At 35.1% G+C, this 26237-nt stretch overlaps 1 protein-coding gene across 2 annotated transcripts in view; it reads left to right on the forward strand.

Annotated features, from left to right (window-relative positions):
- BACH1 (BTB domain and CNC homolog 1) overlaps positions 1–23120 on the forward strand; it is a 28301-nt gene extending 5181 nt beyond the window's left edge. For both annotated transcript variants that reach the window (XM_007431657.3, XM_088144620.1), the window contains exons 2-5: positions 7050–7347; positions 10559–11935; positions 12775–12981; positions 20355–23120. In XM_007431657.3, coding sequence (XP_007431719.2) covers positions 7108–7347; positions 10559–11935; positions 12775–12981; positions 20355–20816 — 2286 coding nt within the window. In that variant the 5' untranslated portion in view covers positions 7050–7107 and the 3' untranslated portion in view covers positions 20817–23120. The remainder of the gene's footprint in view (positions 1–7049; positions 7348–10558; positions 11936–12774; positions 12982–20354) is intronic.
- The last annotated feature ends 3117 nt before the right edge of the window (positions 23121–26237 follow it).

Raw genomic sequence — 26237 nt, forward strand, 5'->3', positions numbered from 1 at the left:
CCCACTGTATGTGCATTTTGGAACTGCAACTTTTTTTTTTTTTACTAAGGACTTAAGGTTATATTTAATTAGTCAACTCTTTAAAGCAGCTACACATTTTTCAGGTTTATGTGGACGCCTGAAAAAAGTCAAGCTGCTTTAATGAATAGCAGGGATGTGCTGTGTTTGCACAAGGTATGAAGTAGTTCAGTTTCAAAGTACTGTATGCCCTGCCCTATTTGTGATGAGTAATATTGCAATCTATAAAATATAATCCATGATAAAATTATGGATAACAAAAGCTTCACTAGTTAATCTCTTTAAAAGCAAAACAATTACAAATTATGAAGTTTAGGATAATGTCAATGTAGGGATTAATCTTAAAAAGATCTGGAGCCATTTGTGACAGTTAAGACTTAAAAGAATGATATTGTTTTCACCAAATGCCATTATAGTTGCCTAACATAAAAAGTGAATGAGCTACTTAATAACTGATGTTGCTCACTTCACAATGAATTTCATATTGTTTTTAACTGTCTGGATTATCCTTATGCGCAATTTAGAATCAAAGGTTTGGAATATACCTCAGAGGACATCTAGTCCAACTTCCTGTTCAGTACTGGATTTTCTGAAGTGTTTCAGACAGATGACTATCCAGCCTCTGTTTCAAGACTTCCACTGACGGAGAACACAGCAATTTATGAGGCAGCCTATTTCACTGGTTGATAGATCTTGCCTTCAGAAAGTTGTTCCTAATATCTGATCTGAAACTAGTTCCCCATAATTTAAATTCATTGGTTCTGATCTTGTCCTCTAGGGCCACAGGCAACAAGTCTGCTCCTTTCTCTGTATGACAGCCTTCTAGATATATGAAGCCTGCTATCACGCTCTCCTCAGTCATTTCTTCTGGAGGCTAAACACATCAAACACATTTCACTATTCTTCATATGTTGCTTTCAGTCCCCTCACTATCTTAGTAGCTATGAAATTACTCTAATTTGTTAATGCTTTTTTGCAACTATGGTCCTCAGAACTGGAAGCAGTTTTCCAAATGGGGCCTGTCTGAAGCAGACTAGAGTAGGGCAATTACTTCCTGTGATCTGGAGTCTTATGTTTTAGTTAATACATTCTGAAAAAGTGTTTCCCCTTTTAGCAGCTGCATCACACAGTTGGTTCATATTCACCTTATGAACTATTAGAATACCCACATTCTTTTCATGAGTACAAACTCCCTGTGTCATGATTTTAGGCATCGAACTCATGTTCAGGACTTCGTGCTTACAGTTCTTTAAATTGTATGGACCAATGTGTCTAGATGTCATATTGACTGTTTAGCAGGATATTACCAAGGGAATTAACCCATTTTCTCTCCTATTAATTTCTGGAATGGGTTGTATTCTGGAATAGTTTAAGGGGTTTATATTATCTACTCTTTTCTTTTCCAATACAATTTCCAGTCTTCTGCATTTTTTCAATGGGTGAAAGCATTCTTTTGAGATAATTTGTAATTACATCTTTCATATAAAGACCTTAAAGTAGTATACATTTTCTAACCCATCATCTATATATATATATATATTTGTATGTATGTGTGTATATGTTTGTGTGTGTGTGTGTGTGTGTGTGTGTATTTCAAATTTAGATACCGCCCATCTCACAAAAAGTGACTCTGGGCAGTTCACAATAAAGCAGCAATAAATATTAAAATACAATAAAACAATATAAAATACAGTAGAAATAGAAAAAAAAACCAAACACATACACAAATAATATCTTCCAAGATGTTGATGGTCAGCAAGATGTTGGTTGCCCTTTTTTGTGCCCCATGCCAGTTGGCAGAGCCAGGTTTTGAGTGCTTTCTGGAAGGACAAGAGAGTTGGGGCCTGCCTCACCTCTGAGGGGAGAGTATTCCATAGGGCGGGGGCCACATCAGAGAAGGCTCTCTTTCTGGACCCCGCAGTCGACATTCTTTCATCGAGGGGATCCACAGCATACCCTCCCTGCCTCACCGGGTGGGACGGGTAGATATAATGGGGGTGAGACGGTCCCTCAGGTAACCCGGTCCCATGCCATGTAGGGCTTTAAAGGTGATAACCAACACCTTGAATTGGACCCGGAAGCAAACTGGGACCCAATGCAGCTCATGTAGTAACGGTGTAACTTGTGCCACCCTTGGGGCACCTAAAATTGCCCATGCGGCTGCATTTTGAACCAGCTGAAGCTTCCAGATACTTTTCAAGTATCTGGGATAGATAGATATAGAGATAGATAGATAGATAGATAGATAGATAGATAGATAGATAGATAGATAGATAGATAGATAGATAGCATCATAACAGTTCAGTTTAATAGATGAGGCTGACTAATTAGTCCAGTGTTGTTCACTGAGTTTTACCCTGAAAATTTAAAACTGGGTTTTTACTGTCAGTCTGATCTCCAGTCACCTAAATGATTGTTGTTATCTGAATTAGGGAGCCAAGAACATGGGGTATTTTTCTCTCTTTTACACTTCAGAAACATACAGTTTTGCCATTTTAATTTGTGCTTTCTTTTTATACTTATTTATTATGATAACCTATCTTCCTTTTAAGGAAAATATATGGTTCTTTCACTTTTATCTTATTTATTTGTATTCAAAGCAAACTCAAGAAGGAGGTTAGGTTGAAAGATTTAATGAACATTATAGCTGAGTGGGGTTTCCCAAGGATTAATAGGACACTTTTAATTACTGTATCACACCATATTTCCATGAATTGAACAGGTCACATCTCCTAAATATGCAGATAGTCATGTCTAATGAGAAATCAGATATTTTAAATCCATTAATATATTCTAGATTTTGCAATGTAGATTGCAATCATGTAGTGGCTGGCTTCCAGTAACAGAAGGAATTTATTGAAAATATGTTTATAATATTTCATGTACAAGGAGAAAAATAAACTAAAATGTTCTTGATTTGAAATGACTTGTCATATTAACAGTGCATTTAAATTTTAAGGTGGTACAGTGGCCAAGTCTTTTTTTTTTTTTTTTAGTAAAATGCTGTTTCATACCATGTCAGCATAACATAATGAATCAGCAACTCTTAACTACTGCTAGCACTCATCTGGAACATATCTATTTGTCCATAAAAGGGAAGGTGGTTGGAGGTGGGGTTAGTTATTCAACGGTCATTTTAAGGCTAATGCTAGTTGTTTATCTGAATTTATAAAACGAGCATTTTTCTTTCATAATGAAATCAATATGCTATGTCTATCTGGGAAGATATGTTGTACCCAAAGAAAATATTTTTAGCTTACACTTTAAAAAGCAGCTGAAATAAGTACTTTTTTCTATTAATTTTGTAACTATTATGCAGGATTTCATGACTGATATTTGTTGGATTTTACACTGTTTGGCAATGAGACAGCATTCTTTTTTCTGTGCAGCAATACTAAAAACCCATTAACAGTAACATCCAGTTGACTTTTGGCCAAACAGAAATGTAAAAGGTCAAAAGGAAATCAATTGCAATACTTAGTACAATCTGGATGTCAAGCTTTTGTAATTAGGTTTATTAAAATGTTAAGTCCTACTTTTTAATAAAATATAGACATTGTGGAATATCTTCATAGAAACCTATGCATTCCTAAATATAATTTGAATAGTATTTTTTTTAATGACCATTGAATAGTCCTACAGAGGACTATGTTAACCTCTGTAGAAACAACCAAAAGAAAACTGCTATACAGAGGTTTACAGGGGGAAATTACTGATAATTGCTTAATCTTGGCAGAATATCTGCTAATGATTTTTATTCAAAATATTTCTGGATTTGTATCATTTAACTGCTGTTTATTTATTTATTGTTTGTTTGTGGATTTTCTTCTCTGATTCAGTGCAGAGGGGGTCTAGGTGATTTATGGATACTTTCAGTTTGTTTATGATTTCAGATGCTGACACTATGCAGTGGATTTTTTACTAAGTGATTATTTGATTTTAACACTACAGGATTAGGATTTTCTTCTGAACTGAATGGTTCGTAGTGAATAAATGATCTTGCAATGCAGTATATTTGTTCAAAAAATGGAAGTTAATTTTTAAGCTTTCCGGAGGTAGACATAATGTGTTACAAATCTATAGAATAAGTATTCTTTAAATGTCTATATTAACATTAATATATTTATCCGTTTTTTTATCTCTTCTTAACCTCAGTAATGATAACTGCAAGATGTCGTATTTTAATGGATTCTTCTTAACCTCATTCAATTTTTTTATTTCCTGTTGTTCCAGACTTAGTAGAAGCAATATAGAAATACAGAATGTAGCAAGCCAGCTAAGAATATGTGGTTTAGCAAAGCATTCAAGAAAGTTTCTGTCATATCTGAGAGGCTTTGAATATCCCAGTTTGAAGCAAGATGTAGGACAGGGTGTGCAATATATGATATTCCAGATTTTGTTGAACTGCATTACAGTCATCTTTAACCATCCTGGCAAGGAATGATAGGATTTAGGGTACAACATCATATGGAGGAACATGGTGTCCATCTAGAGATAAGCATGAAAGTTGCAATGCTCTAAGTTGGCTACATTGTGATAAAACAAAATTCAAAACATTGCATGTATTCTGTTTTATCAGAACAAATCTTGAAATACTTCAGAAATTCTGGGCAGTAAAATTCTGGTCTACCTTGTTCTTAATCTCAGTATGGGCTATAAGTCCATGCTGTTGGTACCAGCTAGTAATGTTGCAGAAATATTGGCCAAAGGTCAGTTAAAAACAGGAATACACACAGCCACATAAATCCTAGAGACACTGATAGAACAGAGAATTCTGTGTTCTGTTCTGAGTCATGGGATCTGGTTTAATTTATTTATTTATTTATTATATTTTTGTACCATTGAGAGAGACAGTTTGGTGTAGTGAATAAGGCAGTAGGCTAGAAACTGGGAGACCATGAGTTCTAGTGCCACCTAGGCACAAAGCCAGCTGGGTGACCTTGGGTCATTCACTTTCTTTCAGCCCTCAGAAGGAGGCAGTGGCAAACCACTTCTAAAAAACCTTGCCAAGAAAACTGCAGGGACTCCAGGCAGTCTCTGAGAATCAGATGTGATTGAACAGATTAAAAAAACAACAACACTGAATCAGACCGACTCAGTGGTTTACACTATATTACATTCTCATTCTTCAGTTGTTGACTGTCACCTCACAAATTGATTTTCTATCCATTGGTATAGATGGAGTTTCTTTAAATGTTTATAAAGGGATTGCTATGTTGGCTGGAAAAAGGAGTTCATGAATGAATGGCATGAACAGTGAAACAGCACACCACCCACTCCCACTGGGTGGCCAAGCTGTTAACAGCTTACCAGCATTTACTGGCCAACATCCTCTCTATATGTACAGGGTCCAGTCAAACTAATACAAATGATATTTTCAAATTTTTAAATGCATCTCTGAGCTCAACATTAACAAGACACAAATGCATGCCAAAAAAAAAAAAAAAAACCTCTTAGCAAACCAACTATATCAACATAGAGTCTTCTTTGCAGATAGCCATATAAGAATCACTAGCTCAGGAGCAACAGTAGTCTAGTCCGTAGTCTTTTTAGAAAGTAAATCTCTAGATTTAGACCATATATTTAAGAGCAGTCATTCTGCTTTTTTCCTTGACAAACCAGTTTGCAACATTTGTGTCATAGAGCCACTTGCACAATTTGTTCTGCATCAGCAACATTTATTTAACTAGGATGATGCACAAGGAAGAAGTGGTTCAACTTGCCTATAAATTCAAATATGTCTTTATAGTTCATGTGACGAAAGTGCAAAATTCTCTTGATGGGAAAAGCACTAGTGTTATTCCATAACTATACTTTATGAAACTAAGGTAAGCAGAAAAGAAGATGGGTGTTGGTTTTACATATGCTCACTAGAAAATAAATAGAGCAAAAGTGCTGCTCCTACATCTGACATTTGTTTCTGTTAGGTAGCGTAACTAAATTGACAGATTTGTGCTTCACTGAACTTCACTTAGATCTGGTGAGCTCAGTAGTGCAATTCCTGATTAGATACTATAATTCTGTATGGCAATATCTGTTCACGATGGTGTACATATGGAAGAAAATCCATTAAAGTGGCTTACTGTTTCTTTTAAGTTACATTGCACAAAAGAGGTTCTGTCTTATAAATTGTTATGATGGCAATTGGCCTACTGCGTATTTCTATCAATATTGATGCACCTACACTACATGGGATTGCCATTTCCTATACAGCCTTATCCATTTTGGGTGGAAAATTATGCCCATATAAGATTGTATTGAAGTAGAACTAGATATGAAACACTATGTTTCACTTCTCAGTGTACTCTCACTCAATATTACCTAGTTCTGCTAATTCAGGTTACAACTTGAGAACTGTGTATAAAGTGCTGTTTTGTATGTAAGTGTGGATCAGGCTGTGATCTGTAATGTGCCAATAAGTATAAGCACAGGTATTCTTATTGCTGCACAACTGACTTAGTGCAGAGGGTGAGAACATGAACAGCTGATAGTATTAGATAAGGTAATTGAAAGACAAATAGAGTTGTTAAATGAAGGCCTGTGAAAATTGATCAGACTTCTGAGATGTTTAAAAAACAAGCCTGTGTTGAGATGAATTTAAAAATAGAAAAAATACATACATGTGTAACAGTTATGGCATCAATTATTTTTTAATTGAATAGGTTAACATTATGAGGAAAGCACACTTCATAATTAAACAGAAAATGTTTAAGCAAAATAATAAAAAGTGTACTAAAATAGGTGAAATAAAGCATACAAATTAACAGGACATAATCTGATTACCTACAAACAGACAACAACATTGAAATTGCTCCAACTTAAAAATATTAACATTAGCAAGTTTTTACAAACCAGGGAAAGCAAAACATATTTTTCCTGATAGTGATAGTTATAAGAGGTTTCCCCACACTGCGTATTCAAAGTGAAAATGATATGCTTTGACTTGGGTGGCCTTCACCATCAATTTGTTACACAGTTTGTCGGCTTAATGCTATTTTTACAAAATGTTTTGTAAATTTTATTTATTTTAGATGTGAAGACAAGAAGCATGTTTTCCTCTGAGATCTTAATCAACATTTGTTATACAGAATGCCTTTAAGTGAAAGGAACAGCGTTGTTTTTGCATATGAGTCTTCAGTACACAGTGCCAATGTTCTCCTTAGTCTTGATGAACAGAGAAAGCAAGATCTTTTTTGTGATGTTACTATCTTAGTAGAAGACCAGAGATTTCGGGCCCATTGTTCTGTGCTTGCAGCCTGCAGCATCTATTTTCGTTCAAGAATTGTGGGTCAGTTCGAATCAGATCTTGTAGTAATTTTACCTGAAGAGGTAAGTATATTTGCTTGGTACTCATATAATCTTACTTTCTACTACATTTAATGCTACTCAGAATAATATGCATATTATTATTAACCAGTAGTCCACAAATTGTGCCTGGACTGAATAGGCAAACACTGCAAGCTAGCAAAACACAATAAAAATGCCTTTGAAGCTAGACACTGTTCCCCATCCAACACAGAACTAAGGAAAATAATTAATATTGCAGATGGCATTATTATTCATAAGGCTTAGTCCGCACTATGTCTTTTTATATTAAATACTGACCTCAGTTCCCCAGCAAGTTCCAACAGAGCTAAGCAAGCATTTGTGTTCTCCAAATCAGGATTAAAGTGGCTGGGAGATACAGTTGTTTCTTCTTGCTCAAACAATTTGATTCCGGATTTTAATTCCTTCTTTACATTAGCTTCGTTTCAACAACCAAGATTTTTTTTTTTGCCTGTTTTAACTGAATAATTTGTAAACAAAAGGAGTTTTATGTGGAAAGAGAAACCGCAAATGTACTTCAGGAATGAAGAGAAGCTAAAGGAAATAAGAGTTGAAACTACTCTTTGCCTTCCAGAGTAAACTTTTCAAAATTATTCCTGCCATTAGAATTAAATAACACAAGAGTTCACTGAGAAGGAAATATTTGGAACAAATGAATTTTCAAGATGAAAAACATTAGTGCTGCTGGATTTCAGAAGAAATATAGTGCTGTGAAAAATGGAAATCATGGATCTATTTGGGAAAAGCAATTTTGTAAATGAAAAAGGGGAAACAACAGTAACACCAAAAAGATACTGAAAATATATAAACATACGGGTAAATTGTAGGGGTGATGCAGAAATATGATTTGCATCTTTTTTCTTTCTTTTTTAATTATAATTTTAATTTATTTCTCTTATCCCATTTTTATTATATGGTCTTATTAATGTCTTACATTTTATATGTTTTATATTCTGTATTCTGATATGGCCTAATGGCTAATCAATAATAAACTGAACTATAAACATACTAGGTTTATTTAGGATGGAGTCCAAAGGTATAGAATTCTGAAGGGAAATAGTTCCAATATTTTGTGGGCTGAAAACAACTATATTGGATTACTATTATTTAGCAGTGTGTGTGTGTAATATACACACATACATGCACATTCACATATATATAATGTATATATACAACAATTCTTAAAAGGAAGCATTGTAGATAAAACTCCTCGAGTTACAGTTTTAAGATATGAAAAATCATTGTAATAAATGAATAAATGCTATAACATCACCAGCAATAATTTTTGTCATATTGGCAGGCTGTTTGGCAGCTGACTAAATAAAAAAGTTATTCTTTTCCAAGCACAATTTTCAGAGTTTCTTTAGCAAGATTTTTTGAGATGCATGGGATGGAGATATAAGAATTCTAGCAACAAGCTGTTTTCAGTGAAGAAAAAAAAAATCCCCATATACATTAGAGCAGAGATAATTTGCTTTCCAAAAACCTTCCAATCAAGTCTTTACTGGGGAAGTTCGCAGCTGGTTGTTATGTAACTGTCTCTTGAATCTCTTACTAATCTCTTACAGAGTATGTATGGTAGACTGCTGTCCCGATGACTACCAATTCTTCCCTTTTATGTGGATTATTATATCAGGAGCAGCAACTTTCACAAGATCATCACATAATCAGGCTGTTTTAATATTTTTAGGATTGTTTGTGGTTGACAGAAGTCAAACATATAGCCAATTCAGAGTATATTATTTCATTGCAGTGCATTTACATGCATCTAACATGAAACGTAATAAATAAGAGTACAAAAGATTATATTAACCCATAGGGCACAATCTAGCCTTCCATTTGAGAAGTCATGGCGTATTTTTTATCCCACCGCTAAACTGCAGTTACATACCAGTAGAAGAATGACAAAATGTGACACTGAATCCTTGAAAAAAGCAATAATTCAGACATAAAATCTCCTATGTACTATAACTGTTTAAGTACCAACGTTTCTTATTTAAAGGATTTGGGCAACAGGACTACCTTCAATTATGACCTTACATTCTCAGCCCAACCTATTTTACAGGTTGTGCTTATGGGAAAACTGGAAAAAGGAGTGCCATGTATGCATGTATTTATTTGTTTTCTGAAAGATAGCCATAATTATGTAGATAGTAAGGTGCCAGATGAGCCAGTATTCTCATTCACATAAGGCTGTTTTGTGTTTTTTTCCCCAGTGTTTAGGGAAAGTAATAATTAAATTACTTTCCTTTTCTTCAGTCAAATATTTGGAATTATTTTTTTCCTTAAGAACAAAATGAATGTGGATTGTGGTGTTAATGCCTGAATATTTCTATTTCACTTATATTTCCTGTTTGAAAAGAAGTTGTTTTAATATGAAATTGTATAAAGACATTCTGAAAGCTCTTAGTGGATTTTAAAGGCCTGGATTAAGTAGCAGAACCTTATTTTGAATAAATATTTTTTTCCTCCACTTAAAATTAGAATATACATTATACTCTGTGCCAGGCTCTCAAAACTATTCAAAAGTTTGTGCTCAGTTCCTCTCACTCTCACAGTTTCCATTTTAATCTTCTGCATACATGAGTTGTACTGTGGAATATGCATATAGTCCAAAATACATGGGCTCCAGCCACAGGTTCATATATTGGGTTTGGGTTGTGCAATTCATGTATTTGAAGCACAATTAATTTGTATTACCTTTTCCAAATGAAAGGTTTCTGAGCTCAGTATGTTGTAGAGGTAGCAAACTTGAAATGCCATTGAATGTGTATCTACATTAAGCTTTAGAAAGAAGTTAGGATATTCTTTATTTGGACAAACTATTCTGAAGAACCTCAAAACAAATGCAGTGATTTTTTTAGTAGAAGTATCTGTAACTGGAATAATCTGTAAAAGATGTATTATTCAGTTTGTCGTAAATTTTGTTCTCTGATTACTTTCTTGGATTTCTCCCTGCTAATATTTGCCATAAATATGAGTAGGTCAGTTCTGCAATATGAGAGAGTTTTTTGTTAGCGCCTAAACCAAAGGTTTATAGGCCAAGACCATAACCTATACTTATTTCTGGACAATTTTAATATTATATTATATTTAATAATAGTTTTAAAAGTTCCATGTTGCTATTTATATGTACAAATATTTATTCTTATAAATAATCTTTTTTATCACTTTTATAGTTAATTATGCATGTCTCTTTTCTGCACCTGAACAGGTTACACTGAAAGGATTTGAACCTTTGCTTCAATTTGCCTATACTTCCAAACTTATTTTAGATAAGAACAATGTGGCTGAAGTTTGCAAATGTGCTGAGTTCTTGGGAATACATGACATTGAGGAATCTTGCTTTCAGTTTCTTAAATTCAGGTTTCTGGACCATAAGTCAGGACAGCAGGAATGTCCAAAAAAGAAATGTTGTAAACCAAGTTGTCAGAAAGAATACAGTAATGTAGGAAGTGCTGATGCTAGAGATTTAGAAATAGATGATGAGGATGAAATCATGCAAAATGAATGTGCTAAAAATTCTCAGCTGAAGGCATACAGAAGTGAACAAAATTCAGAAGTGTTGCTACTGCAAGACAACCCTAATCAAACCCATGATTCTGTATCAGAAAAGGATCATTTTTTTGATGTAGAGTCCCTCTGCCCCAAATACAGGAAATTTAAAAAAGCTTTGGAGAGTGATAAAATCCCTGTTTTAGAATCTGGTTCTGGTATTAAAGAAGTTCAGGTAACATCTGGTGCATCTATTCATCAGTTTGAATCAAATATTAGTGGTGCTATACAAAAACCTCTTGAATGTACAGCTGTGCATTCAGACTCAAAATGTGAAGATACTCAGGTAGCAATGGAAGAAAATGGAAAAGAAGAGTTTACGAATGAAACAACTTCTCTGGTTAAGAGTACTGAATGTTTGACAGAGAAGATAGATTCTAACTTTGTCCCTCATAACTCTTCTGTTGCTACTCATGGACTTTATTCTGCTTCTTTCTTAAATGCATATGATCAATACTGCAATTTAACTTTAAGTGGTATGCAAAGCAATACAGTAGCTGAAAAAAATGGCATTGCTACAGGAGCCGGAAATTGCAAACCAGTAAGTGAAAGCACTGTTGAGGGCCCAACTCCAAAATCTAATTTGTATGAGCAGGCAAATGTGAGCAGTACATCACCTAGCCATCGGAGCAGTGTGGAAAGAGAGATAGCAGAACAGTTAGCAAAAGGATTTTGGAGTGATGTTTACAACACAGATACAACATATCAAATAAACTTGTCTCCTGCATTGCCAAAAGAATTTTCAGAACAAAGCTGTTCAGAAAAGAAAACTGAATGTCCTTGGTTAGGAATCAGGATCAGTGACAGTCCAGAGCATGGCCCTCCAAGAACTTTTACAACATTGAGCTCTGTTACTTGTCCCTTCATCAGTAACCTCAGTACTGAAGGCACCACTGAGGTTAATAGTGGAGACTGTGTTCCAGAACAACAACCTGAGCAATGTCCTTATACATGTGTGATAAATTTGGAAGAGGATTCTGAAACAGATACAGAGGGTGACAGTGAATCTTTTTCAGCAAGAGAACAGGAATGTGAGGTGAGAATGTGCAAATTATTCTTTTTTCTTAAAAACCGTGCTGCTTACTGACATGTAGTTAACTGAAAAGAAGATGTCCCCGAAATTAGGATAACCAACACCCAGGTTTGCCATGACTCAGACTACCTGATGGAATAAAATGTCTGTTTTTCAGTATTTTTGCGGAGGATCCTTGGACATTATTATATCAATGTACATATTTATCAATTTGAATATTAAAATTTGCATTGGCTGTCTTACCAGAATCTTCCTACACAGCTGAATATATTCAGCTTTCATATTACCCTTGCATGATTTTTCAGTTTCATGTTCTTCATTCAAACATTCTTTTAAGAATATAAATACAATCTATTTTCCTCATGTGTTTACCTTTTATCCACAATTATAAACTGGAATAATCTAATCTCAGAATTAGACTTAACATTTTTGGTGGCTGTTTAGGACTTTGCAAAGGTTCATATAAATAGAGGCAGGCAACCTTTTTAGCCAGCAATGTTATTTTACTGCAGTTTTGGCTTCCAAAGGCTGTAGGAGGTGTGGGAGCAACTCAGTGTGAACACTAATAAGCAGGATTTAACTAATTCACCTATTCCAGGGAGATGAGTTTACACAAATCAAACTTTTAAAAAATGTACTAGAGGGTTAATTACCTGTTACAGAATTGAATTATTTTTTAAAAAAGGGGGAAAAATCACCATTGTGCTAAGGAATTTCATTAGTATGACCTTGCAGATGTTTTGAGGGTTGCACACAAGCTGATTGCAGAAGGATATAGATTCAGTGTTTCAGCTTTGAACGCTAACGGGTTATGAAAGTTTAATCAAATATCTTTCTTCCAGGTAAAGCTACCATTTAATCCACAGAAGATAATTTCACTCTCCAGAAATGACTTTCAGTCATTTCTGAAAATGCACAAATTGACTCCAGAAGAGCTGGATTGTATCCATGATATTAGAAGACGAAGTAAAAATAGAATTGCAGCACAGCGCTGTCGTAAGCGAAAGCTAGACTGCATACAAAACCTTGAATCAGAAATAGAGAAATTGGTATGTATGAATAGTCTTGTTCAATTAAGATACGTTATATGTTATGTATGTTCTGAAATAGTTCTCTGAATTTCCCATTTTGTTTATTTCCCTTGCATTTCTATTTATTTTGCTGTATTTGTACTGTTTTTATATTGTGAGCCATATTTTAACTAATTACATTTTTAAAATTCAAATCTTGATTCTAAGTAATTATGGGCACATTATATAGTTATCTTTCATTATGGTTATAAATAAGTGTTCATCAACATCGTAATCCTTCCTTCCCTCCCTCCCTCTCTCCCAAGCTATAGTAAAATACCACATAAATTTGATAAATAAGTAAATAATGCTTACCTGGGATCTAGATAAGGGGATCTGCACTGATTCATTTGCTGTGCCTGACAGGAATGAAATAGTTTACTTCGCTGCCACTTTTTTTTATTATTATTATTTTATTATTATTTTTTGCATTGCATTATTCAATAAATTTCTTGGCTTATAACTTTTAATATCAAAAATCTGAAAGAACTATAAATAGCTGCTCTGTTTCTCTAGGTAATATGTGTAACTTTGTTTTCCTTTTGTTGGGGTAAGGAAATGTTGTCTTTCACTGTAATGTTGTTTGTTTCATCTGATGTATTTATATTTATGTATGTTTACACTATCTTTAAAGGTACAACTGACCTTAAGTGTCTAACATAACTTAAAATGAAATGCAATAATAAAAAATAAAGCCAATAGTTATTGGTGATAACTATAAACATTCAACTTAGAATATGCTAACATAACTGCAGTTAAAACATGATCATAACTAAAGAGAAAAGCCAAAAGAAACAAACTGAATTAAACTAGAGCAGCATCATTCTAGTATTAAGGATTTTGTTTTACCAGAAAAAAGGCTCTTATGGTTTATACTTTTATGTACAAAGAAGAAACCTATTGCAATGTTTTGTGATCAGAAAACAGAATTCAAGATCATGGTTGACTGAAGGGGCTGCCTTGATTGTTAAGGACTTCCACTGAGTTCCACAGAGCTAAACTACAATATAAGACTGGTTGGAAAAGGACGAAAAAACATTAAACTGTATGCCCTTCATTTCTTGCTCTATTGTTAAGCTAATTAAAGTTGTTATTCAGATTTCCCCTACATAATTTTAGTTTGTATCTCAGAGCATAACCTTTTCCCTATATATGTTCATTATTACTATTCATTCATGAAGAACAAATTGTTATATTTGGAAACAGTATTGGTGGGCTGCAAAATCTGCATCCACTTTGTGTTTGAGGATACCACTACCACTGACAGGGAGACCCATGCCCTTTCTGAAGAAACTGCAAGATTGTCTGGGAAAACAGTATTTTCCCTACATAACTCTTACATTCAGATATAGATCTAATTCCAAGGTTAGAGAATATTGCTTCTGGGTTGATCACTTGGTGAGAGGAGTGTTCATCATTCATAGCAAGCCATTAAAGTGTTATGATTTTAGAGAAAGAGAAGTCAGATTGATTTGTAATCATTGCATCTGTGATTGGAAAAATTAGGGAGGCTATATTGTTGTTATGGAGCAGTCCAGAATTATTCATTTTGCCCCAATCAAATTTCATGACTCTTTCACTTATAGAGAATAGGTAATCCTTGTTTAATTAGCACTCATTCAACAATGGTGCTGAATGAATGGTAGTTATGACTGGACCTCATACTTACAGCCGTCCCATGGACATATGATCACAATTTGCAACTTCCCCACCAGCTTCCCACAAGCAAAGTCAATGGGGAAGCCAGTAGGAAGTTGGAAGTCGCTTAATGATCTGCGTGGCCCTCATTTAACAGCTGCAACTGGCACTGCAGGAACTGCCATCATTAAGTGGTGCAGTCACGTGGTTTTTTGACTTACGACCGCATCATTTAATGACATAGTTTCCAGTCCTAAGTAGCGTTGTTAAGCAAGGACTACCTGTAATATCATTTTCATAAAGCAGTTTTTTATATTTGAGCAAATTAGTTGGTGGGAAGCAGATGAATTGAATTTGAAAGTATTCACAGTTCTCATGTTTTTCCATTTCTGAAAGCATGCTAGAGTATATACTTGCTTCTGGCTTGTAGAATGTACTTGTATGACAAGAGAATAAATTGCTTTGCATAGTAGTGATTCATGCCTGCCTAGTGCATCATTTGCAGTAATGGTGCTATTTTCTACAACCATTTTCTATTTTTCTTTTTGGCACATACTTTCACAAAAGCGGATATATATTTTGATATTGTTGATCAAACTGGCAAACTGATAACACATTTCCATTTTTAATTTATTATTTTATAGTAATATATTATATTTTTATTTAGAAATATGGTTAGTAATTGGTATAAACATTACATAGAAATCTAGTGTAGACAGCTTATTCAGCTGATTGAAGTATGTGATTATGTTGTGAGATGTGGAAGCATTTTGCTTTTAAATTGTGATTCAGTATATACCCTTCTGAATACAGAAGGTTGTGTTCTGAATACAGGTAGTCCTCATTTAGCAACTGCTTTGGATAGCAGCCATTCTCAAATACGATTGTAGTAAACGGTAGTAAAAAAAATCATTTTCCGACCAATGCACAAGTTTACACCCAAATTTCTGCAACTGACAACAGCACATACCAGAGGGAGAGTAACACTGATGCTGTACTAGAGAACTTTATCTAAATGAGACAGCAACAAGCAGCAATCTTCGCAGTGCCTCTCTTTGTCTTTCTCTCAGTCATGTGGTTCTCTTAGTGACCATGTTGAAGACTATCTGTAATTGTTGAAAAACAAGTAACTTTCTATATCTTAAAAAAAAAAAAGAGCTTATTTATCATGCTATTTTGGACTTTAAATCTTATATAATTAATTTACACTGCTATTATTGAACATAACTATCATTCCCTTTTTTTACATGAAAAGTAGAAAAGGAGCAAATGGCGAATCAGCAACATTTGTTTTAGAATGTGGAAACACTATACCAAAAGGTTGTAAGGAGATTATGATTGTAGTTAACATTTGTTCATTCTCGGAGCTGACAAATTATGACAGTGTCATTCCTTTCCTTTCTTAAGTTGTGGTTAGCAACTTCATCCTTGTTTGTTTCCATAAAACTGTTGTTAGTTAATGACTGTTGGTCAACAGTTAGTGATTGTTGTTAAGGAGAAGATTTTGCTAATTTGTATGGATAACTACAACCTGATTGTATCAAATGTCTAGTTCACTGTTTATACAGACACTTCCAATTGGACATCTAATTCAGCTTTATAGTGCTGAGCAAAAAGAAGGAATATGCAAAATACAAGTTATCTTTAAAGGTTTAATTCCAAGAATGGTAGTGATTAAATACAATCTGATGTTAGTTGTGTAAAGTTATCAAACAGATCTTATTAAGTTGCTGTCAGACCTGATGTTGAAGGAAAATACTTCTTTGATTTAAGCAACATTGGCAATACTAATGGAATCCAGTACAGCTGGGTAAGGCAACTTATTTTTTGAAGTGCCAGTTAGTATAGGAATCTTATTTATTTATTTATATTTCAAATTTGGTTACCACCCATCTCACGAGGAAGTGACTCTGTGTGATTTACAATAAAAACAACAAATAAATATTAATTAAAATACAATAAAAATACAATAAAAACCAAATACATACATAAATAATAATCTCTTCTAAGGTGCTGCTCATAGAAAAGATATTAACATACAGGAGCATTTTCAAGGTGCTAGCCACCCCCAGGGTTGGTTGCACCTTTTCTCGCCCCATGCAAGTTGGCAAAGCCAGGTCTTAACTGCTTTCTGGAAGGTCAAGAAAATAGGGGCCTGTCTCACCTCTGGGGGGAGGGTATTTCATAGGGTGGGGGCCACAGCAGAGAAGGCTCTCCTTCTGGGTCCCACCAGTCAACATTCTTTTGTCAACGGGGTGTGCAGCATACCCCCTCTGCTTCACCTCTCACTATCAACACCAGTTGAGACCAGCCCTGGAGGAAGGAGGTGAACCAGTACTGTGCCACCCACCCCAAACTCCCTGAGCTGACCCGAAAGGACACCATGGTTGATGGTATCGAAAGCCACTGAAAGGTCAAGAAGAGCAAGGATAGATGCACTACCCTCAGCCTGCTTCCTCCAGAGATCATCCAGAAGTGTGACCAGTGCTGTTTCCGTCCCATATCTGGGCCTGAAACCCAACTGAAAAGGGTCCAGATAATCCGTTTCATCCAGGATCCTTTGGAGCTGCAACGCCACCAATTTCTCAACCATCTTCCCTAAAAGGGAAAGTAGGAGACTGGACAAAAATTGTCCAGTACAGTGGGATCCAGTGATGGTTTCTTGAGGAAGGAACCTTTAAAGGCCACTGGAAACACTCCTTCCCTCAAGGATGAATTCACCATCGCCTGGACCCACCCACATGTCACCTCCCGAGCTGCTTTAACCAGCCAGGAGGGTCATGGATCTAATTGACAGGTGGTGGCATTTACAGCCCAGAGTAAATGCCTGGACCTGTCCATTTCCTCAGGTCCAACAGGATCAAACTACTCCCAGATAACAGGGTGAGTACATATCCCAGGGATCTCCACAGGCCATGCCACACACTTGGTATCCAATTCAATCTTGTATGCTCTTTCCTGTGTCCCATGCAAAATCATGTTATACAAATCGATCCCTTACAGTATGCTTGCAGAATACATAATAGTATCTACATAGTTCAGATATTTATTCATGTAGACTTAATATTTTTCTTTGGTTTGGAAACATGTTCATATATTTGCATATTTTAAGATGCTTTTTTGCAATTAGAGTATTCACTTTTGGGTTAAAGTCTCTATTTTAACTAATATGGGCTAGAGGTCAGGAAAGAATTATCTAGCAAGTAATATAAATAATCAGTACCAAATACCAGATTATGGTTTTTTAGTGGACTGACATCAGTTGACCTGGCTCTTCCCTCAGGCATAAGGCTAGTATGGGGATTGAGCTGGGAGACTCTTTGGTCTGGCGCTTGTGGGGAAGGGTAGCATTGTTTCTATTGATTCTTGTGAGCTGCATAGGATCTTTATATGATATAGGTGACCATATAAGTTGTGTAAATAAATAAATCAGTTGCATTTCTCCTCATATTTATTTTCCTGAGAACAAAGGAGGAGAAATAAGATCAAGCATCTATTCTTAAAGATAGACATGCCATTATACTACTCCCTTTGGGGTAGACAGTGTCATGAAGAGAACAGAAAAGGAATAATAAATACTATGCCAAAGAAGTGAAAAGCACAAGATAAAAATAAGAAGAGGAAGCAAAGCTAAAACCTACTTACACTAACAGTTAAAGCTACAGTTCTTATTAAAAGCTGCTTGGACCTGGTCACCTGCTGGAAGGCTATCCACTAGGTAACAGTTGAAATTGGTAAAAGATAACAGATATCTCAGCAGGGCAATGGCAGAAGGGTTAAGGTGGTGAAGGAAAAGCACATCCTTAGCTGATCTTCCTATTTACTTCTGTTCAATTCCTGTTTAGAGAACTGCTTTGGTGTAGTGGTTAAGGCATCAGGCTAGAAACTGGAAGACTCTGAGTTCTAGTCCTGCCTAGGCACAAAGCCATCTGGGTGACCTTGGGCCAGTCACTTTCTCTCAGCCCTAGAAAGGAGGCAATGGCAAATCACTTCTGAAAAACTTATCAAGAAAACTGCAGGGACTTGTCCAGGCAATCTCTGAGAATTGGGCATGATTGAATGGATTAAAAAAAAAAAATCCTATTTGCAAGAGCTGACAGAAGTTATGTATTTTATTTTATCTTTATTTTATCTTTATTTTACTTTTTAATCTTCATTTTATTAACTCAGTTAGCATACTATCTGCAGGAGGTACCTAAACTTCAAAATTCAATATCACAGCTGCTGCATTGCCATTTATATTGCGTGCTTCAGAGGTTTTTGTCGTTCATCTTCCAGAACAAAAGGCATTCCAACTTTGGGATCTTTAGTGGCCTCTTCTGTTAAGTGAATCAGCTGTTGATTCAGCTGATTGTTATTTACATCTAAAATTCTGAATGGCTCTACATACTGTGTAAACAAGCCTTTCCCATGTGATGTATCATGAACTTATAAAATAGATTCCTGTGGTCTTGCCTTTCTTTTATGAGCCTTTGCTGAGAGCAACTTGGTTAGTAGTTTTTCAAAGCTTTACTGTATTATGTCTTGCTCATTTTAGCAGCCAAATTTCAAAAGTGCTAGTGTTCATCTATTTTACTAATACTTTAAATTTTATTAAAGCATGCTCCATCCTCTGTCCATGGATGGGTCTGACAGCAAAGTTACAACTATTAAATAAAGGGATGCTTGCTATATGATTTAAGTCATAATAGTTACAGTAATCCCTATATCAAAGTTAAATATTGACTGTTCTAAAAAGGAAGCAGTTCACATTTCAGGTACTTTTATTGTTAATAGAAAGCTTCATCACATTTTAGAATAATATACTAAATACTATATAAAGAAGAAGTAATGCCTTTATAATGTGTTACTTATCTTTGCTCCATTATATGACATCGGTTTGTTGACAAATATTTCAATATAAATGAAATCTTTAATTTAGTAGTAGCTTTTCAGTGGTTATATTTTCTTCAGAGAGTAGATAAATTTCATCCCTGTTGCTAAGCCTATGTTTTCTAGAACTGCTCCAGAAATTTTCATATAAACATGGATCCATGTAGTCTAATATTGTACACATGACTGACAGCATCTCTCTGGGGTATTGTACATTGTTATGTGTAATACCCAAGATTCTTTAAGTACTGAGGATTGGATATTATTGCTTTAAGATTGCTTGAGTGTCTAAATTTCCATCTAATTCAGGGACATAGACCCTTACTGTTCCTTATTTTTGTTTTTTAAATTTTCTTCCTAATTTCATTATCCAAGGGCTGCAAGAGACATGGTAGTGGTGCAGTGATGTCATGGGAAAGGATAAAGTGAATTTTGAGCCCTTCTCTCATTTTGGGGGGTTAGCTTTTTTGTTCGTAAGTGGCTATTTAAGCCTGCAATATGATGACGATCTAGTTTGCTTCTGTTTTTGAAGAAAAATCGAAAAGATTGCTCAACTATTATTCTGTGATTTGTCACCAAATTTTGATGACTCAATATTAGGAGGTTGTATATGAACTGAATGGTTTGCACTGCCTAGTATTTACTTAGGATTCCTTTTGTAGGGTTAAGTTAGGTTAATACTATGCTTGAACAGGAGTTGGGTATACCTCAAACAATCTCTTATTATCACTAATTTCAAATCCAAACCAAACTGTAAATTATAATTTAACTTTGGGTCAGTGGGAACCCACCCACTCTTAGTGTTTTAGTACTGAACTCAGAACTTCTCTGTTTTCTTGCAGCAAAATGAAAAAGAGAACTTGCTGAAGGAAAAAGATCACATTTTGTCAACACTGGCTGAGACAAAACAGAATCTAACAGGACTTTGCCAGCAAGTATTCAAGGAAGCAGCGCTGAGTCATGAGCAAATCCAGATTCTTGCAAAATACTCAGCCTCTGATTGTCCACTTTCATTTTTGGTTCCTGAGAGGGAACAACCAGCACCTTCTGATATCTCACCTACAGTACCATTGTGTGTTGAATTATCTGCTGGTCTTTCTGTTATATCATCTAATGATCAGAATTCTAGTTATCAGCATATGAAAGGAGGTTGTGATGCAGGATATGATCAAGCACAAGAATTATGTCCAGTTCCTGTAAGAATATCAGAGAAAACACTGTGCTTGGAACAGTGTGTGCAGAGTGGTAGTGGTATCACAGATTTTTGTCAACAAATGACTGATAAATGCACTACAGATGAATAATCCTTTTTAAAACTCAGCCTAGCATGATTGAGGCATAGGTCATTGCATAAGAAGGTAGAACTGCAGCTGCATTAATTTTGCACTTCATATCCATCATCCTCAATCAAACCTAAATGTAGTTATGGGCTTTTCTCTAGTGACATGTAAAGAATATGCAATATACCTAGTGTAAAAGAAAGGAATCCATGCAGTTAGTTGCTTCAGATGTCCAGTGCCATGGAAGGCAGTAACATTTGTTTCACCCATTACTTCACATTTCCTGATTATTCTAGTCTTGGTGTGTTAAGAATCTGGTAGTAAAACAAAACACTTCAAGAGTCTAAGTCTTTGAGAATGTTAGGTCACTGCACTAGAGATGTAGTTATTCTTGACAGCTTGCTGTCCTTCCATGATTTCCAGATAAAAGTATTTATAACAGACCATGTTAATTTGTGCTTCCTGCTTAAAATTTGATGTGGTTTTCATAAGAATAATTGAAATGATTACGTATTCTGGAAGGATTTTAATTTTTATTATTAATCGTGGGACCAAATTGGCTGTATTGGGAAAATCCTCTTTTAAATAAATTACTTTTATGGGTAAAGCTAATTGTAACTGTTCAAATTCAGTTTTCAATAGCTTATAATTCAGTTATAAAAATAAGCCACTTTAAAGCTTCAATAATTTTAGCTACCTACTAAAATAAGCAAATAGAACATTTTTCTATAGCCAGTTCTGCATTGTATTAATTACAGAAAGTCTGTATAAACTCTGTAATAGTATAGTGCTCTTAATAATAGAAGCTTTATCTACTGAACCTCAAACACTTTTCCTGGTTTACAAAATATAAAAGCCAATGGAATTCTTTGTTTCCTACCTCAGAACATATAAGTTTTTGTAACTGTGTTTGGAACACAATCATCTTTCTGTGACAACTTTTTGCCTAGCATATTTACTATTTGAGAACCCTGCAATCTTCTCTAGTATGCTCAAGTTTTGGTTAAGCCTCTAGAAAAGTACGCTTGCATTTCTAACATGCACTGTCAATCAACATGGTAAATATTTGGCCAAATACATAATCCAAACAGTACTACTAACAACCAGCATGTATTACAAAAAAAAAACTACACTACCTCATAGAGTGATTTCAAGATCATTCAAAGCTGCAGTGATATTCACAATACATGTCACAAACTAGCATTAAGAATTACATAGCTTACAGACTTTTAACTTCATTGTGGAAGTTTCCTCTAAATATGCATGAATTCTTTTGCATGTATTCATTTCTCTTTTGATCATATAGGGAATGAGTCCTTAAAAGCCTTTAGTTGGCATTTTAGGTGTTGTGTGCATTAATAAAACTCTTACTCTTGAAGAGTACACATGCATTTCTTTTCTGGAAATTACGTTTTGATTCTTCAGATCTGCCTCATTCTTTTCTGACAAATCAGTTAACAGTGCCAAATCTGTTGGGCATAAAATGTAAAGAACTGTACTCTGGAGAAGTAACTGAAGCCTATTTTGAAACTCTTGATATAGTTGCTTCTAAGGAAGTATCCACTGTACATTCTAAATTATATCTTTATGTAACTGGGTTGGCTAATTTTGCGATTGAATTCATACAGTCTGGTTGAGGCTTCTGTCCCTCAGAAGTCTGTTGATAAGGCATATGGAAGAATGGATCACTGACTAGGAAAGCAAAGAAAAGAACCTCTGCTGCATCTTCATTAATAATCTTAGTGCTTGTGAATGGGGGTTCCAGGTTTAATTCCCATTTTTACAGGAATTGTCAAATAGGTCTAATTTCTACTATCTGATTTTGCGGTGGTGGAAATTGAGGTGGCTTAACACCTAAACAGCTACCTCTAGGTCTAGGAAAGTGTGTAGAGTAATGTTTTCGCTTTGCATGTAAACATTGAAAAACTGAATCATCAACTTGAAATACATCAAATACAAGATACGAGAAACTCAGGTAAAATTTGAGCATTCAGTCCTGACCTTGTAAAATATTTGCATCGAGGCATGCTGAAAATAGTTTTAAATATTTTGGGCAGAATGTTAGAAATTCTAACCATAAAAGCATAAAGATTGTATAAAAACAACCCTTAATTAATTCCAGTTGATTTTTTTTAACTTTTCATAGTCCAGTGTTTTTTAATGCAATAAAGCTATCCTTTCTGATATCTTCATTTTTGTAAAAATTTTGGCATTGTAAAATTGATGCATACCAACTGATTCATTTAGTACTATTAAAGCAGAACTCTGGAAATGACATTATTTATACAGTTTATATAATATATTAAAGAAACAAATATTGACTTTGAATATGTTGCATTTATCTTTTTTAAAAATAACCATATTTTATTATTATCTAGGATTTTAAAGGTTGGTTTCCAGTTAAATATTTAACTACTTCACACATATAAATTCAAGGTGGTGGTTTTGACCTTTAAATCCCTTCATGGCATGGGGTTGGATTACCTGGGGGACTGCCTCTCCCCATTTACATCTGCCTGTCCCATCAGGTCTGGCAGAGAAGACATGCTGTGGGTCTCATCTGACAGGGAATTACATTTGGTGGGTCCCAGGAGGTGGGCCTTCTCTGCTGTGGTGCCCGCCTTGTGGAATCTTCTCCCCTTAGAAGTGAGATTAACTCCATCCCTGCTAACATTCTGCAAGTGCCTCAAGACCTGGCTATGTGATCACGCCTGGGGTCCAGAAGACCACGGAGATTTTGCAATGGCTCCCTTATGATCTCCTCCTGTTTTGTGTGCTGTTATAGTTTTTTACTTGTAATTGCTTTTTATGTATTCTTTTTAATTGTACGCTGCCCAGAGTCACTATGTGAGATGGGCGGCTATATAAATATGATAAATAAATGTACACACACATGCACAAATCTAAGCATGCCTATTTCACACATTTCCTCCACTGTTGCCTTTTGGGGCTGTAAGAGGTTTGGACATATTTTTAAAGAAACAATGATTCTTTGAATCATCTCAGCTTGAGGAGATCATGATTTGCTTATTCCATAGTTTCAGAGAAACATGGGATCTAAAGTACGGTTTCATGCTGCTTTATTGCAAGCCTTAATTTTTAACCTGGTTTGTTTAACAAACAGTTGTAATTATTTGGAGAAGAAATGGGGAGAGGGCAGGTAGTGCAGGAAGATTCATTTGGTTCATGCACTATGGAATTGTGCTAACCAAGCAAGTGGCTGTTTAGAAGTTTTGACTGAGCTACTGTTTCATGAACTATTGTAAGCTGGTTCAGAACAGATTGGTTGAAAGATAGAGTGTATCTTTCAAATTACAGCTTTTAAGTTAATATACACAGTGAGTCATAGAAATTTTTTTTGTACTAAGCAGAACTGAATTTCATATGTTAATATCATAGGTTATTGGTATTTTGTATACAAGGGCCAATGCGTGTAGGTCAAATTTAAGCAAATTTTTCTTAAAAGGCAGGTTTGTATTGAATGTACCACATAACCTCCATAAAATTTAACAATTCTGAAGGTCTGTTGGTCCATGATGGAACTGTAAGAGTTGGAAGGAAATATTTAGGCCACTAGTTAGGAATCCAACTCCCTGTTCATTTCAGAAGTTCAAGTTTAAGCATCCCTAATAGGTGGGTTGAACATACCCAGTGACAGAGAATTAGTCTGACAAGACTTTCCTTGACAAATCCATGCCAACTTCTGGTCATTATTATGCTGTTTCCAAAATCAAGCACTGAAGATCTCAGCCCTCAGCTCAGTTCCTGGCATTTGATAAATTTTTATCCTGCTTTCAATCAGAAGCTCTAGGCACTCCGTCCTGTTTTCCCCACAACAGTCCTGCAAGCTAGTTTGGGTTGAGAGAGACTAATTGTGAGGTTTTGTGGCTGAACCACAATTCTTTTTCCATTAACAGCATCCAGGCCTGACTTTATTAGATAGCTGCTATCACTGAAGCTTTAACTTTTTAAACAATTTGTTCATCATGCTTCAACAATTGAAGCCAATAGCTAGGGAAGTAACACTTTGGTGTTTCAAAATCCACGCAACTAATGAGAAATGAAGCTTGCTGAGTCTCTACATCCTCTTTTCTAAACAAAACAATGTTTACTTCAAATGTATGACTTGTATTCAAAGAAGTTCATCCTCCTGAGATCAATGATAGAGTGCAAAGTTTTGAGATATGTTTTGCTTAAATATAGATTTTGTCCCTATCTTGTTGGAAAGAAATTATATAAAAGGCCTCAGGAACTGTATTTCAGTAGGATAATCTCTGGAAACGGACAGAAAGCAACCAAACTTTGTGTGGCAGGAGAAGCTGGCAAAAGAAAGAACAAGTCTGAAAATGAGCTGGATCCAGCCAGGGTTCAGTTTTCAAGTAAAACAAAAAACAAAACTATTTCCTGTGTTACTCATCATCTACATCAATCCACTGGGAAACATCATCTGCCAGCACAGGTTAAGTATCAGCAATATGCTATTGCTAGTCAGTTGTACATTGCAATCCTGAGCCAAACAGGAGATGCAGTTGAGGTTCTATCCCAGTACCTAGAGGTAGCAATGGGTCTGGATAGGGAAAAGCAGATTCAGGTTCAGTTGCATCAAGGCTGAGTAGATGTGGGCTCAGAAGCCAACTAAGACCAGTGATATTCCATCTTTGGGTCTGGATGGAATCATATTCCCCTAGACTGAACAGTTCCTAACTTGTTCTCTCTCCATTTTTAAACTATTTAAAGAAGACATATAACAAACAAGAAGAAAAAATAAAGAAGAATAAAGAGACAAAATACAAAAGAATAAACAAGGGATTTACAAATATGGAGGTTATACAGTTTTTCTATGAATCATTACTTAACTGTGAATAACTGACTATATTGTATTATTTTAAAAGTCTAAAAATAGTTATTCAATTCTAAACAAAACATGAATATCAGTAATCATGAACAAAACAGTATTAATCACCAAGTAAGCTTATAAACTACAATATATTCTATCCACATTATTAAAATCTATTCTGATTTAGGAATGCTATAACAATGAATATACATTGTAAGCATAGAGAAATCCATGTGTTAATTTGTAATTTAGAATTGTTTTCCAACTTGAGTTAGATTGTGTAAGATCCATATTTAAAGTATGAAGTTATTCTAAATATTGAAGTATAGTTCCATAACTTAATTAGCCATTCTTCAGCTGAGAAGAGCAAACAACTTTTCTCATAAAAGCATATAATATGTGGCAGCAGTTAACATGTACAAAGCTAATTCAGTATACTTTGAGGGAATCTGTGTTTTAACAAAGCTTAATAATTAATAATTTATTAAATTTATATGCCGCCTGACTCCCAGCAGCATATAAATATTGAAATGGGAACTCAGGTTTTAGGATTTGTTTCATTCTAGTACGGTATGAATTGTTTTCCAGAACTGTTGAGCTTTACAACA

This window comes from Python bivittatus, unplaced genomic scaffold (genome assembly GCF_059951505.1).
Source record: "Python bivittatus isolate LINGU-HERP-01145 unplaced genomic scaffold, Pbiv_v1 ctg000350_np1212, whole genome shotgun sequence".
NCBI classification, from domain to species: domain Eukaryota; kingdom Metazoa; phylum Chordata; class Lepidosauria; order Squamata; family Pythonidae; genus Python; species Python bivittatus.